The 13,099-nt window shown below is 46.9% G+C and overlaps 5 protein-coding genes across 5 annotated transcripts; 3 read left to right on the top strand and 2 right to left on the bottom strand.

The window, feature by feature from the left end:
* Window positions 1-13: 13 nt before the first annotated feature.
* Window positions 14-1,836, top strand: N7498_001950 (uncharacterized protein; the record flags this gene model as incomplete). The annotated part of the gene is made up of 2 exons (XM_058449012.1): window positions 14-25; window positions 169-1,836. 2 exons carry the CDS (start codon window positions 14-16, stop codon window positions 1,834-1,836), a joined length of 1,680 nt encoding a protein of 559 aa, XP_058311356.1.
* Window positions 1,837-2,940: 1,104 nt separating this feature from the next.
* N7498_001949 (uncharacterized protein) lies at window positions 2,941-5,370 on the bottom strand (the record flags this gene model as incomplete). The annotated part of the gene is made up of 2 exons (XM_058449011.1): window positions 2,941-4,856; window positions 4,947-5,370. The coding sequence occupies 2 exons, from the start codon at window positions 5,368-5,370 to the stop codon at window positions 2,941-2,943; spliced, it is 2,340 nt and encodes a 779-aa protein (XP_058311355.1).
* Window positions 5,371-6,219: 849 nt separating this feature from the next.
* Window positions 6,220-6,801, top strand: N7498_001948 (uncharacterized protein; the record flags this gene model as incomplete). Its single annotated transcript, XM_058449010.1, has 1 exon — window positions 6,220-6,801. One exon carries the CDS (start codon window positions 6,220-6,222, stop codon window positions 6,799-6,801), a length of 582 nt encoding a protein of 193 aa, XP_058311354.1.
* Window positions 6,802-7,273: 472 nt separating this feature from the next.
* N7498_001947 (uncharacterized protein) lies at window positions 7,274-7,627 on the bottom strand (the record flags this gene model as incomplete). Its single annotated transcript, XM_058449009.1, has 1 exon — window positions 7,274-7,627. One exon carries the CDS (start codon window positions 7,625-7,627, stop codon window positions 7,274-7,276), a length of 354 nt encoding a protein of 117 aa, XP_058311353.1.
* A 2,350-nt stretch (window positions 7,628-9,977) lies between these two features.
* N7498_001946 (uncharacterized protein) lies at window positions 9,978-12,051 on the top strand (the record flags this gene model as incomplete). Its single annotated transcript, XM_058449008.1, has 4 exons — window positions 9,978-10,061; window positions 10,110-10,507; window positions 10,557-11,430; window positions 11,476-12,051. Exons 1-4 carry the CDS (start codon window positions 10,014-10,016, stop codon window positions 12,049-12,051), a joined length of 1,896 nt encoding a protein of 631 aa, XP_058311352.1. The 5' UTR covers window positions 9,978-10,013.
* Between the last annotated feature and the right edge of the window lie 1,048 nt (window positions 12,052-13,099).

Below are 13,099 nucleotides of genomic sequence, written 5' to 3'. Positions count from 1 at the left end.
CGGACATCTAGGAATGAGAGTACTAGTGAGCTGGATAAGGAGCTGGGAAAGCATGGGGGGGGTTTGCCCATCTCTCCGTTGTATTGGCTTAAAAGAACAGACTAGATCTTAGTATACCAATGCAATATTATATCTGTTACCGCGTGGGTTACTGGGCCAACCGTGCAGAGTAATCGGGGAGGTATCGCAACAATCATCAATGAAGCGCTCGACTGGGAAAGGAGGAGCGGCGCAACTTTTGAAGCAGACAAAACAGCCATTATACATTTCGCACCCAAGGCCCGCAAGGTCGACCAAGATCCGTTCACTGTCAAGGGACAGACGGTCGAGCCCAAAAACAAGGTCAAAATCCTGGGGGTCCTGATGGACACGCGACTGAAGTACAAGGAGCATATTGCGAGGGCAGCATCTAAAGGCCTGGAGGCCGCGATGGAGCTACGACGGCTCCGAGGCCTCTCCCCAGCGACCGCACGACAGCTCTTCACAGCGACCGTGGCTCCGGTGGTTGACTATGCCTCTAATGTTTGGATGCATGCATGCAAGAACAAGAACCTCGGACCGATCAACCGAGTCCAAAGGGTAGGAGCACAAGCCATAGTGGGGACGTTTCTCACCGTTGCAACCAGTGTAGCGGAGGCAGAGGCCCACATAGCCACTGCTCAGCATCGATTCTGGAGACGGGCCGTGAAGATGTGGACGGACCTCCACACGCTACCGGAAACCAATCCTCTTCGCAGAAACACAGATCGAATCCGGAAGTTCAGAAGATACCACCGCTCACCACTGTACCATGTAGCGGACGCGCTTAAAAATATCGACATGGAATCACTGGAAACCATCAACCCGTTTACACTGGCACCATGGGAAGCACGCATGCAGACTGATGAGCCCATTACCGAGAGATCAACAGTACCAGGCGGATCAATGCAAATTGCGTTCAGCAGCTCGGCGCGGAATGAGCTGGTCGGGTTTGGAGTGGCGATCGAGAAACAACCACCCCGCTACCGGAAAGTGAGACTGAAGACCTTGTCCGTCACGTTGAGCGCGAGAACAGAGCAAAATCCATTTTCCGCGGAGCTGGCGGCAATGGCGCATACACTCAAGACACTCGTGGGATTGAAAGACTTTAGGATCACAATGACCACGACTAACAAAGCGGCGGTTCTCACGTTGAAGAACCCGCGACAACAGTCGGGTCAAGAATTTGTCTGCCAAATCTACAAGCTGATGAGCAGATTGCGGAGGCATGGAAATCAGATCAGCGTCCGGTGGATCCCCACTAGCGATGACAACAAACTACTAGGGCTGGCGAAAGAGCAGGCGAGAGCCGCGACGCAAGAAGATGCCATCCTGCAAGGACAGGTCCCCAAAATGAAATCGACGACTCTCAAGATTGCGCGTGCCCGAGCAGTCCCCAATAGCGAGTTGCCCGAGAACATAGGGAGACACTCCCGACGAGTGGACACAGCACTCCCAGGAAAACACACGCGACAGCTGTATGACCGATTATCGTGGAAAGAGGCGAGCGTGCTGGCCCAGCTCCGCACGGGCATGGCGAGACTCAATGGATACCTCTTTCGAATCAATGCCGCCGAGACGGATCAATGTGCATGTGGACAAGCAAGAGAGACGGTGGACCACTTTCTGTTTCGATGCCGGAAGTGGACCGCGCGCCGGACGGAAATGCTGCAATGTACTCACACTCACCGATGTAACATGTCCTTCTTCTTGGGAGGGAAGTCACCCTCCGATGATCAAAAGTGGAAGCCGAATTTGGAAGCAGTGCGAGCTTCAATACGATTTGCGATCGCTACGGGCCGACTTGAGGCCACTTGAGCTAGCCAACGAACGCGCATAAATGACCTTTCCCCCTACTAACCCCCATTACCTTGTGACAGACAGTAGACGCGCTTCAACTGCCGAGGATAGGATGTTGAACACTTGGAGAAGCGCCTTCAAGCCAGTCTACTAACCAATACTAACCACAGGGACCAACTATGAGAGTGAAAGCTGAGAAGTCAATGCGGAAGGAAATACTGTATGGGCTCCAAGGAGACATGGCGTATACCCAAACATGCATGTACTGGTAGATTAGTGATAGTTGCCCTTTCGGCTCAGCCGCCAGGCGTTAATGAATTGTGTGTGTGTGTGTATAAGATTTGGGGCTACGGAACATGGTATCTTCAGCACTTGAACATGTTTAACAGCGCTCTCCATCTCATCGTCATTTCAACACAACAGGGAGCATTCACAATACAGTTTTTGAAATTAGAGCCTCTGTCAGCCGTTATGCTCAGCTTGCGTTCTCGAGAGCCAGCAACTAGGGGGGTTTTTGGCATCCTGAATGGAAAGAGGAGCGGGCATACAAAAGGACAATCCAGAGTCGGGTCTCACAGGAAGATAGCAGCGATGATCATGATGACCCTAATGACAGTGACTATATGCATGACAGTGATTCTTACTCGGTGAGAATGCAATTTCTCACGGAGTAGAAAGAGTAAGACGAGTTGCAGTGCCTCATGTTCCAACCAAGTCATTCCCGGCACAATGCTGTACGCAACTCAGTCGATAAGGTAGACTTCCTCGATTTGCCCGCAGATCGGATTCCTTCGACAAGTTTGCGCGATATTGAAACAATTCCCGTCCGTTGCTATCCAAAATGGCAATTATGCCTTTCGAAGATAATCTATTTATTCACGGTTGAGGATCCATTTAATCAGGACTAAAATACAAATATCCTCCCAGTGGATGGTGGGTTATAATCAACTTGGGCGAATTTTAAGTCAAATGATATCATCCATCTCCCAAAAACTACCAATAACAGCGTGGTGAGTTTGAATCCAGTCAATTATGTATAAAGTTTCTTAGATTCTGTAGATTTGATGAAATGGCAACCATGCTGGTCAATCTCTGAGCCGCTTTCATCGGAAACAAATTGCATTATAGTTCCTCCATTGTTTCATCAACGTTCAGCATGAACTGATGAGGAACCTGAGCCGCAATATGAGATATGTGCATTTCCGCTATTTGCTCTTCAAGCCAAGATCTTGCAGCATTTAATTCCACCAGGCCGTCTGTCCTTCTCCTTTTATTGGTGGTGTGTCCTAAAGCTGTGGAGCCCAGTTGTTCGAAACAGCCCTCAGGAAGGAAATCAGCATGAAGTAATAATTTAGAATTATGTTCATATGCCGAATAACACCAGTCGGCGTGGAGAGCTCGTTGGTCATCTCCCGGGATGTATATGTGAAAATGATGTCGCTCGAGTCCAGCAAAAAAACTGTTCAAGATGTGTTGGTCATTTGGCAGCTTCAACTCTCTTATGGGCTCTCCTGGTATAAATAGGTTCATAGCAAAGAAGGAGGGCTGTTGGCTGGCCCACAAGGGTTGTTGCGAGGTCATGACAGGATTGAACTCTGATGTGGAGTACAAAGGCGTCGAACCATCAAAGTTTTCTTCTGACGGGCCATTAGACGTATCAGCTGACATATCAGGGGAGAATTCATTGCCATCCGAAGGCTGATCGGTGTCTGCATTATTTGGTTCAAAAGGATCGGTCCCCATATCGTGGCCGTTGGGAATGAGATATCCAAAAAAAGCCAAGAAAATTGATCTGGTAACAAATCCTGCTGTCACTCGAGGCTTATTCCAAATCTGTTCTAATGATTCTCGCGTCAAAGCATATCGGTCGGCATCCGCCGAATATGCGAATGGCTTACCACATCGCCGTGTGATCGGGATTTCTTTATCATTTTCGGGATAGTCACATGGCAAGAGAACAGGTAAATCAGCTTCTTGGACTTGAATGCCATCAGCCAAAGGAGACCAGATATTTCTTTGTCTGGCAAGCCAAAAAAAGTGTTGCCAGAGGACCGATCGATCAATTGTGACTGGCCTGGGTGCCATGCTTGTTATGGACGGACGTTGATCTCCAGGTCTCGGGCGGTTCACGCAACGTTGATGATTAGTCATTTCGAACCCGTACTGAAAACTGAAACGCCAGAGTTCATAAAGATCCGAACGGATCATTTGTTGTCTATATGGGACCGGCATGGGAACAGCCGTGCCCCATTGCTCGCCAACGCTCTCGTCAATGGTGATCTTTCGCTGAGGATCGGGAATGAAAAGTTGCTGCATCACAGATCGGCCAACTTCGAGATAAAGTCTATCTTTGAAAAATGTCTTCAAAGTCGGGATAGGATAACCGATCCCTTGCAATCGCTCCCAAACTTCACGGCGTTGCGCCTCATCCTCAATATCCTTGAAAATTTTGCCCTCCTCCATTTGCTTCTTAAGAAAAGCCAGATCTTTTCGTGATACCTTTGGTGCACGGGACTGGAGTAAATTTACAGTCACTCCATCCACCAGAGGCAGAAAGTCAGTCCCTCCCACCAAGTACGAGAAAGTCGTGCCAATATGACGTAAGTAGTTCAGAACAGGCTGTAACGTTTGTTTCACTTTAGAGAACGTGCGCCTAGAGGAAGCGGCACTTACCTCGTCACATCGCATCCACTTAAGTTTGTGGAGTAGTCCAATTCGCATGCCCTCCCAGATTCCCGGTATCGGCAATAACTCATCGAAGGCTTGTGGCAAGCTTGGATGTTTCAGAAATGCCCGTAAGTACTTCCCCTTTTTGCTCCCGGCCGCCTTTTCCAATATAGCCCACCAGTGATTCGAGGCTATCACAGCCCACAGGTGATCTCCAGATGTTTGACTTGGAAGATCGTCAATGAATTGTCCGTAATACCGAATGCGTTGATAAATCAGTCCGTCTGCGGGTGTGTGGTCATTTGGGAAACGTTCTTGGAGCGACCTAATGAATTTGTCTTGGAGTTGTTCGCTCGTTTCATCGGTAACTTCTATGAGGTTAAAAAGGATATTTGGATGAGGAAGGACGCTCAACTTGTAGTCAAGCGCCAATCCATGCCATCATTCCTCATCCCACATACCTTGCTGGTCTGTCACATAAACATCGACGATCCACCATTGATTTTGCGAAGGTCCAAGTTTATTGCGAGCGGCCGTGATAAGGTTTTCGTGATCTTGTGCACGAAGCTTGTAGTCGATGTCCACGTCTAGCCAAGTAAAAACGCCGTCCCTTTGTCGTGGCCTTACACGATTTCCCCAATCTGCTGCGGGAACTAGAACTGGCACGTGGCACTCCTTCATGAAGCGCTGGCAACCTTGAATTTCCATAACTTTCTCGAGCCGAATCACATTACGGCGATCATCCATTTGTCGCCTGAAGCTTTTATCAAAAAACAGGCGAGAGATATCGACACGTGCTGATACCTCAAAGTGAAAGTGAGTCTCTTGATATGTAAAGAGCTCACGCTCGGCGGCCTCAACTTGAGCTTGACTCAGACGTGGCATTTTTTTCTAGCCAGAACTTTCCAATTTAAAGCTTCCACCAAGAGAGCGCTCAGTCTCACTGCAGACATATATATGACTTTCTTATTATAAGCAATTCTCCGTACTCTGAGTCTTGCACCCTTCAGTCCATCGTTCATGTTAGCTGCAAGTTCCCAAGACAAGACATATTCCAAGGGTAGCAACATCAGAAATGTCCCTGAGGTCAAAAACCAAAGGATTGTTTATTTCCCACCTCTAATTTCTGATGTGTCCTTCCTTTGATGTCAAGTTCAACGGTTTTCATACTATTTATTGAGTCTCAAGTGGCTCAAGTGGCTTCCATATTTCTGTTGGACCTTCTACAATCAAAATTGCGGCCATCATATTAAGAAGGAGTTTACATATCGACGGATCATGTGCTCTCGTCAGAGTGAACGACGTCTCATGAAGTCATCAATCCGCAGAACAAGGGCCCTTGAAGAGTTTTCCAATACTGTCTTCAATTCCTTTCCCTCTTGGAATAAGTATGGACCAGCTATAATAGAGAGATTTTTCTTGAATGACATGGTTCTTTTTCCATACCCCCATTCCAACGCCTAAAATTACTCTATATTTGATAACTACTTCTCGCTCGTCTGCTTAACTACTGCTTGACTACCACATCCAAACAGTTTTTACACATCGCGCTTTCAACCAGACAGCATGTTGGCTTCTATTGGCAAGCTGATACCACTAGCATTGTCGACAGGTACATTGATATGTCTTGTGATTGTCTTTGTAGGATGCACTTCACCCTCTTCGCCGAATGATTTGTATTTTATGAAGGTCTGTCATATATTCCTGGTGCCAAATTCTAAGCTTATTGTTAAAATGAAGGTGAACCTGTCTGATTTTCCAGAGCTTGGGAAGCTCGATCTCCGTCGTACAATTAACGTAGCAGGTATCGATGCTTCAAGTATGGCGGACCAGGCAACGAGCGTGATCAATAGCGAGAACCAGAATGCAGCTGATGGTGTAGCTCAGGCCTCGGCCACCGCTCAAACAGCTGTCAGTCATGCTAGTGATCAGATCACAAGCTTGACCAATGACCTGAAAAAGAGCCTTCCTGCATATTACTCAATAGGGCTTTGGGGTTTTTGTCAAGGTCAATACGACGCTGCGCCTTTCTCCAACTGCTCAACGCCAAGCACTACTTTTACGTTCAACCTTCTCAAAGCCTTCGGCTCACTTTCCACTGAGATTGAAGATCTATTACCAAGTGATGGGAAAAAATTACTTGCTGAATCCCGTCATGTTTCAGAGTGGACAATCTCCGCCTATATCACCGGTTTCATCACTATGCTGTTCGCTGTCTTTTTCGGTATCACAACCGTGGCTTTTTCGTGGGGTAAACTCCCTCTCATAGCTTGTTCTCTGGTATGGAATGAACGAACTCTCTTCGGCGCGATCTAACTCTCCATTTAGTTAGCAGCTATTTTCATCACAGGGGCATCGGTCGGCGCTACTGTAAATTATGGCATTATGACCGGTGCTATTAAAAGTGTGCTCCAGGCTCTCGGAGCTCATGCTAGTCTTGGGTCTCATATGTTCACAGCAACATGGCTCGCGGTGGCATTCGCTATTGGTGCTTTGCTTGTTTGGCTTATTGAAATGTTTTGCTGTTGCCTTTGAATGTAAGGCGGAAATCAGCCCTGGCGGGAGAACCTTATATAGTTTATCTGGGGTCAAAGCCTTATTTTAAAATTTTTGAGTTAAAATGGGACAGAAAAAGCTGAAATTCAATAGGTTTGTGGCCCGTCATATAAGCAAGAGAACTTTGGATATGTATAATGACTGTATATCTTGCGCTACAGCATATCTCATCTTCTCAAACTTCATCGACATAAATAAATCAATGACCGCCTGCACTTGCTTAAAACATATTTTAGTCGTCCAAGTCTGACAAGTTGCGCTTGTCCGCATTTGAAAAGATAAAAGCATCCCGAGCCGAGAAGCATGGGTCCACTGGGCAAATCATCTCGCAGGATGTCTGGGCATTCTGAGCCTGTTCGATCAAGCCATGAACGGAATTTCGCAGCTCGGCCATGATCAAGTTGACCGGCTCGATTTCCTCGTTTGGGGAACCAAAAGTACCGGACTGGTAATGGCGCAGCAGATCGTTAGACGTCTGGTCGATGCATTCTTGCAGGCGTTTAAGTAGAGCGTAGCAAGTACGATAGTATGCATTCTGTCCTTGTTGACGACCGATATCGCGAATAATCTGGGTAATTTCATCCATTTTTTGCAACGATAAGAATATCATGCTTCAATCATAATAAGATATAGACCTAGGAGTATCCAGGATAGGCGTGAGCCTGAGTCATTTTTCACAATAGCAAAAAAGATTTCAACGGTTAAAAAGAAACTCAACGCTTGCCCTTTGACCAAAAGAACTACATTCAGATCAATGGGAAAACGTTACCTACAATTCAGCATTTCTTTTCTGAGGGCCAATCGAGCTATGTACTTTAAGTCATATTGGAAGTCGAGTCATACTGCGTCATAATGATTGACTCATTCCAATGGTAACGCTTGCAAGGCTTTAAAAGTCCAAGTACTCCCGTGAACTTAGCAGTACGCATATTACGGAAAACCCGCGATGACTAACTTCGATGTTCGCAACCTGCGCGACTGCGCAATCCTCGCAACCATCAATATTTTCGAGCTGTCTTACTTTTCTCTATTTTCCCTTCAATTTCTCACTGTCTATTTTCCATCGTCCCCAGGCGCAATAATCAAAGCACTATCAGCGATCTTTTTCAGTGCAGGGGTCATTATTTGGTGCTGTTCTAGTCTGGTCTATCGTGCAGTCACTGCTTTTCAGGATTCCGAGGCACCAGGATGGAGAAAGTTGGAGCTGGGGGGTCTTCTGCTGTTGATCTGGGCTAGCACTATTCCCGCTGTGGTACTGCTTTTTGAGAATCAGCTATGGATCCAGCTCAGCTACGCGTCCGTTTATACGCTGATCGCCGTTGGAAACTTAGTGGAGTTCTTGGTCTCTGATTCTCACGCGTGCGCCATCCAGATCCGTTTCCCCTACCATTGCGTCTCCATGGGCTTGCTTTCGCTAGTCCCCGCCATTCATGCCTTGGCTGAAAAGCCACACGTCCCATCTCCATTGGCAATTCAATTTGGCCAAATGGCTATTTACAATTCTCTGGGTGGGGTATTTTATCTGTTCCGGCCACTAGAACGGATTGGCATGGCTCATCATTGGCGGCCTAGCCTCTATGTTATGCACCTAGTTTTGGCCTACAATATGGTTATTTATTCAAGAGTTGTCTTGGAGACGGTGTTGGGGTCTGCGGTGTGAATTATTCCATCATTTTGTGAAGTCTCACAATAATTTCGGACTAGGGAATTTGTAATCGGCAATAAGATGTCCGATGGTTGATTCGTTTCAAACTGAAGATCTTTCTCGTGTTCTTTGTAATTATCCGCGACATCAATATATCAATAACATATCAAGAATACTTCAGATGACCCCATGGTTACAGGCATGATGGTCGCTGCGCCAAAATGGCGTCGAAAGCTCATCATTACCTCACGAATCAAACACCAGACGAACTAATCCTTGAGTACAGTATCTCTTAATATAAAATTCACTTCATCTTGCCGGTCGTGAGGCTCCACGTCTGCCGAGCTGAATGGTAACTGTTGTATTTTAGCAGAAGATTGATTGTTCTTATTCCAAAGGGAAACATGAGGTCCTATATACCATTCCAAGCCAAGTTGATTGAAAATCAACTTAGTTGTCCGTATAGACACCTCGGAGCTAATCCGGATGGTTGGTTTGGTTCCAGATCTGCAATAGCCTCATATCACAACAGTAAAATAATTTCCAAGCGGAGGGCTACCTTATGATTACAGCGCGCCTTATCAGATGGACGGATTTGCATACAGGCTCGCATAGAGAGAACCCATTGAAAAAGAGAAGCTAAGAATGAAGAACTATCTGTGAGACCGCTGTTGGGAGGGGTCTTCAGGCAACAATCTCTGTCGTGGTCGGGTGTACAGTAAGATAAGGGACCGCTAACTTTCTGGGCGCACAAAGGTCTTGGCAAGATTTGGTAGTTTAACGCGTTGAACGTTCATGACCTTCCCCGCCCCCGACCGTGTTGGCCGAGGCCTTGCCCGTTTGTCCTTTTACGCTCCATATGGACGACGGGACGAAGCCTGCTGTTGAACCCAATTTTTCAAAATAAAAGTTCAATCAATTCAACGAAAGCTTCTCCAATATGGCTCTTGCGACCTTGGCTGTTCGCTTTTGGACTGCTCGTCAACTTTTTAACATGTCCGCCATCGGCCCCCTTTTTAGCTTTGCAGCTACACCAGTCTCACTCACCAAGCTCGGTTAATCCATTCAACGAGACATTTCCAAGTTATTCGTGGGTTCAAACGCAACAGTTTACGTTATACGACGATCCCAGCGGTCCGAAGTATGGGGGCTGTTGAGATGGACCTTCCCCTCGACTGGGGTCTCTAAATTTGACGACTGGCTCAATACAATACGATGCATACCAGGATTTTACCCTCACGTGCATGCTTTAAAAAGCCCACATGCTGGAGCTAGGTACGTAAGAGTCTGCAGTTTCACTTCCAAAACTGTACCCGTACCGAGCATCATGCTGGACAAATTGCCATGCGAGATTCTTTTCTTGATCGCAAACTTTGTAAGTCCTTGGCCATAATTCTGGCTCAAAGTGCTAACATCCCCTTAGCTGCCAGCTGCACATCTGGGCATTATGAGTCAAGTCTCGTCCAGACTGTATACAGCGCTGATTCCCCTGATTTATCGGGCCGTCACTTTCCGCGCCACCAGTGAGTGGGCATTGAATGTCCTCGATGTCGATTCCTTCTTTCTCCACCATGGTCGCCCACAGGCAGCCAACCATCTGCAGCATATTAGGCATCTGCATTTTTACGCACCAATCAATCTCGCTCGGTTCAATCGGTGTGCATATTATAGCATATTCCGCACTGCGGGGCTTTCGCCGTGTTCATCCACGCTCGGTACATCCGATAACACGGTGGCGCACGAACATTTTCTGGATGGCATTACGGAGCAACTCAGGCTTGTTTTTGCTCACCTGAAGCCTGATAGCCTGCGTACCTTCCAGTGTGTTAAACCCATAACATTCTGTTTGCATTGAAACTGACCATCACAGGTGGCGACTAGGCACATGTCTTCCGATGGGAGTACTGGACAAGGGGGGTTATCTCAGTCAACACCAAAGGCGGCTATCAAGACTGTTGCTGGTTACTGATGGAACCTGTCCACAAACTTCCATTGGCTTGGGTGGCCTGTCTGAATTATCATGTTTAACAACACTAGCGTGGGAAGGAATTCAGCATCCGAGCGAGATTGAATCACTGCGGCAGTGTATCGATCGGAACTGGGGTCATCTGACCGACCTTTCGATTGGATTCATCTCATCCGCTGCCTCTCGGGCTTTATGTTGGGAAATATTTGGGTTGCACCGGCCAGAAATCTCGGTTTCTAAAGATAAATTCGCTGAACGGTCAATGTCATTTTCGCCCCTGTCCGCTCTATCACTCTCCAAAGTCACTCTTCCATCAGAACTCTCATTATACGGCTCCATGTTCCGCTCCCTGCGCACATTGACTTTGCGAGATTGCTCGAATCAAGTGCACTTATTACGATGGCTGGCTCAGTCACCAGCCTCGCTGCAACTTGAGCATTTTGAAGCATGTATTGACCCCCTAATATTCGAGCCAGGCGAAGATTGTGGTTTTGCCGCACTTGTTGAATTTCTCTTATCTTTTCAAGGGCTCAGAGGTCTGCACTTGAAATTATCTAATTTCCCCACCTGGGGACTTGCCCTTCAAGATGCCATCCGACACCACCGGAGAACGTTGAAAAACCTCGTCTATCATGAGCGACAACTCGAACGAATCGACGATGATGGGTTGTTTGAGAATGATCGAGATGCTCTCCCATATTGGATCTCAAATCTGTCCGGCGTTGTGGATTTAAGTCGCATGACCGCTTTGGCACTTTGCGCGAGCCCATCCGCAGCAGTAAGTAGTTACGGTTCATGATTGAATGGAAGCTGACGATTTTAGCGGCAATGCTTGGAGCCTGAGGCCAGCAAATTGCAGCTGCAGGTTTTACACTTACGTTTTAGCGGGCCTGAGAAGATTCACCGTGATATTAAAAGAGAAATCGAGGCCCTCCTTTATGAGAGACATACTAAATCTATGTCTTTGCCGCCCATGAAAGATTATGATGAATACTCGGCTCTTATCGGCGATTATTTTGATTTCTTACTACCCAGAAATTACAGCTTACCTGAAACCACTCTGAAACCTCCGTCCCCTTGTGAAGCTGAAGAATTCCTGGCCTTTGCTGAATGGGCTTTTGGCCCGAGCGGCCTACCGAATCTTCATGTTCTAGCGTTTGGTGATTTCTCCCACGAAGATCGTTATCCTAATCAACAGTTCTTGGTGCGACGGGTAGATTTTGCTGAGTGCAGACAGAAAGAAGTTGGCCGATCTGCTTTGGAAGAAATCAGTGGGCCGTCATTTTGTTCGGCAGATTTGACAGACCCTTGTGTTTGGAACGATGTTTCTGTGGACGGAGCTCAGTTCCTTGGTGCATGTCCTGGGGGTGGCTTGATGGAATCGCCTTATGATTTCTGAGAACCCCATTTCTGCCTTTGGTGCGAACATAGACCATTGTTACACTAATACAAAACGCCTGTTTTCTCGTCTTCAATCTCGAGCTAACATCAATGTCAAAAATATAAAGTTTTCTAGATAACAGGGATATCATCCCCGCGGGCGGAGAATCCCTTTCTCTCACTTCGTTCGCTTCAGGGCATAGCTTCTATTCATGCTGTATGGCGGCTTTCGAGATAATACAAAAAATGCGACTAGGCAGCATGACGATCAATTGTGTTCGACGTTCCTTTGAGCAGCCTCATTATTTTTCCTGCTAGGCTCCCTTGCTTGTTCTTGTCTTTTTTGTCTGGCATCTTCCCGTTTTTTCTGATCTCGTTGAGCTCTCTCAATTCTCTTTTTTTGTGCTTCCTCATTCTGTTGACTGAACCTCGCCTGGCGAGCCGCTTTTCGCGTGTGAGATATCTCGACATCTTCGATCATTCTTCCAATATTCTCAAGTCTTCTTTCCATTGCAACATTTTGTAACTCGAGCGTACGTCGAAAATTCATCGTTTTTGTTTCAACTCGCAAATCATCTGAGCCGGAAGAACTGCTCTGCTGCTTGAAAGATCGATACGAAGGTACTTGCGGTATATGGGTCTCCCTGATATCCCAGAATGTGCTCAGAAACTGGTCTAACTTATATAGGGTTAGTCATAATAATGATACGTATGACAAAAGACTCCTAGCGTACCTGCCCATCAAGAGCGCTTTCAAATTCCGCCCCCCCTAGTCTTTTCAAGATTGCTAATACATTCTGTGCACTCTTCGCATATTTGCCGATTGTTGCTGGGTTCACAGCAACCCGGTGCACCGCACAATGTCGGATTTGCCGAATCTTATGTAAATCTGAGCAGAATGATTCACGTTCTTTTTCCGATATTCCACAAGTCTGGAAGGCTCCTTTGTGATGGAAACAAAAAAATTCAGTGATCTTTTCAGAGAGCCGACTTAGTTCTGCCGCCTCGGGGCAAGACCAGTGACATTCATCGATCAAGCCTGGAGCTACTATGAGGCAAAACTGATA

This window comes from Penicillium cinerascens (assembly GCF_028974065.1).
Source record: "Penicillium cinerascens strain IBT 15544 chromosome Unknown contig_1_segment0_segment0, whole genome shotgun sequence".
NCBI classification, from domain to species: domain Eukaryota; kingdom Fungi; phylum Ascomycota; class Eurotiomycetes; order Eurotiales; family Aspergillaceae; genus Penicillium; species Penicillium cinerascens.
This window is presented reverse-complemented; position numbering and strand designations above follow the sequence as displayed.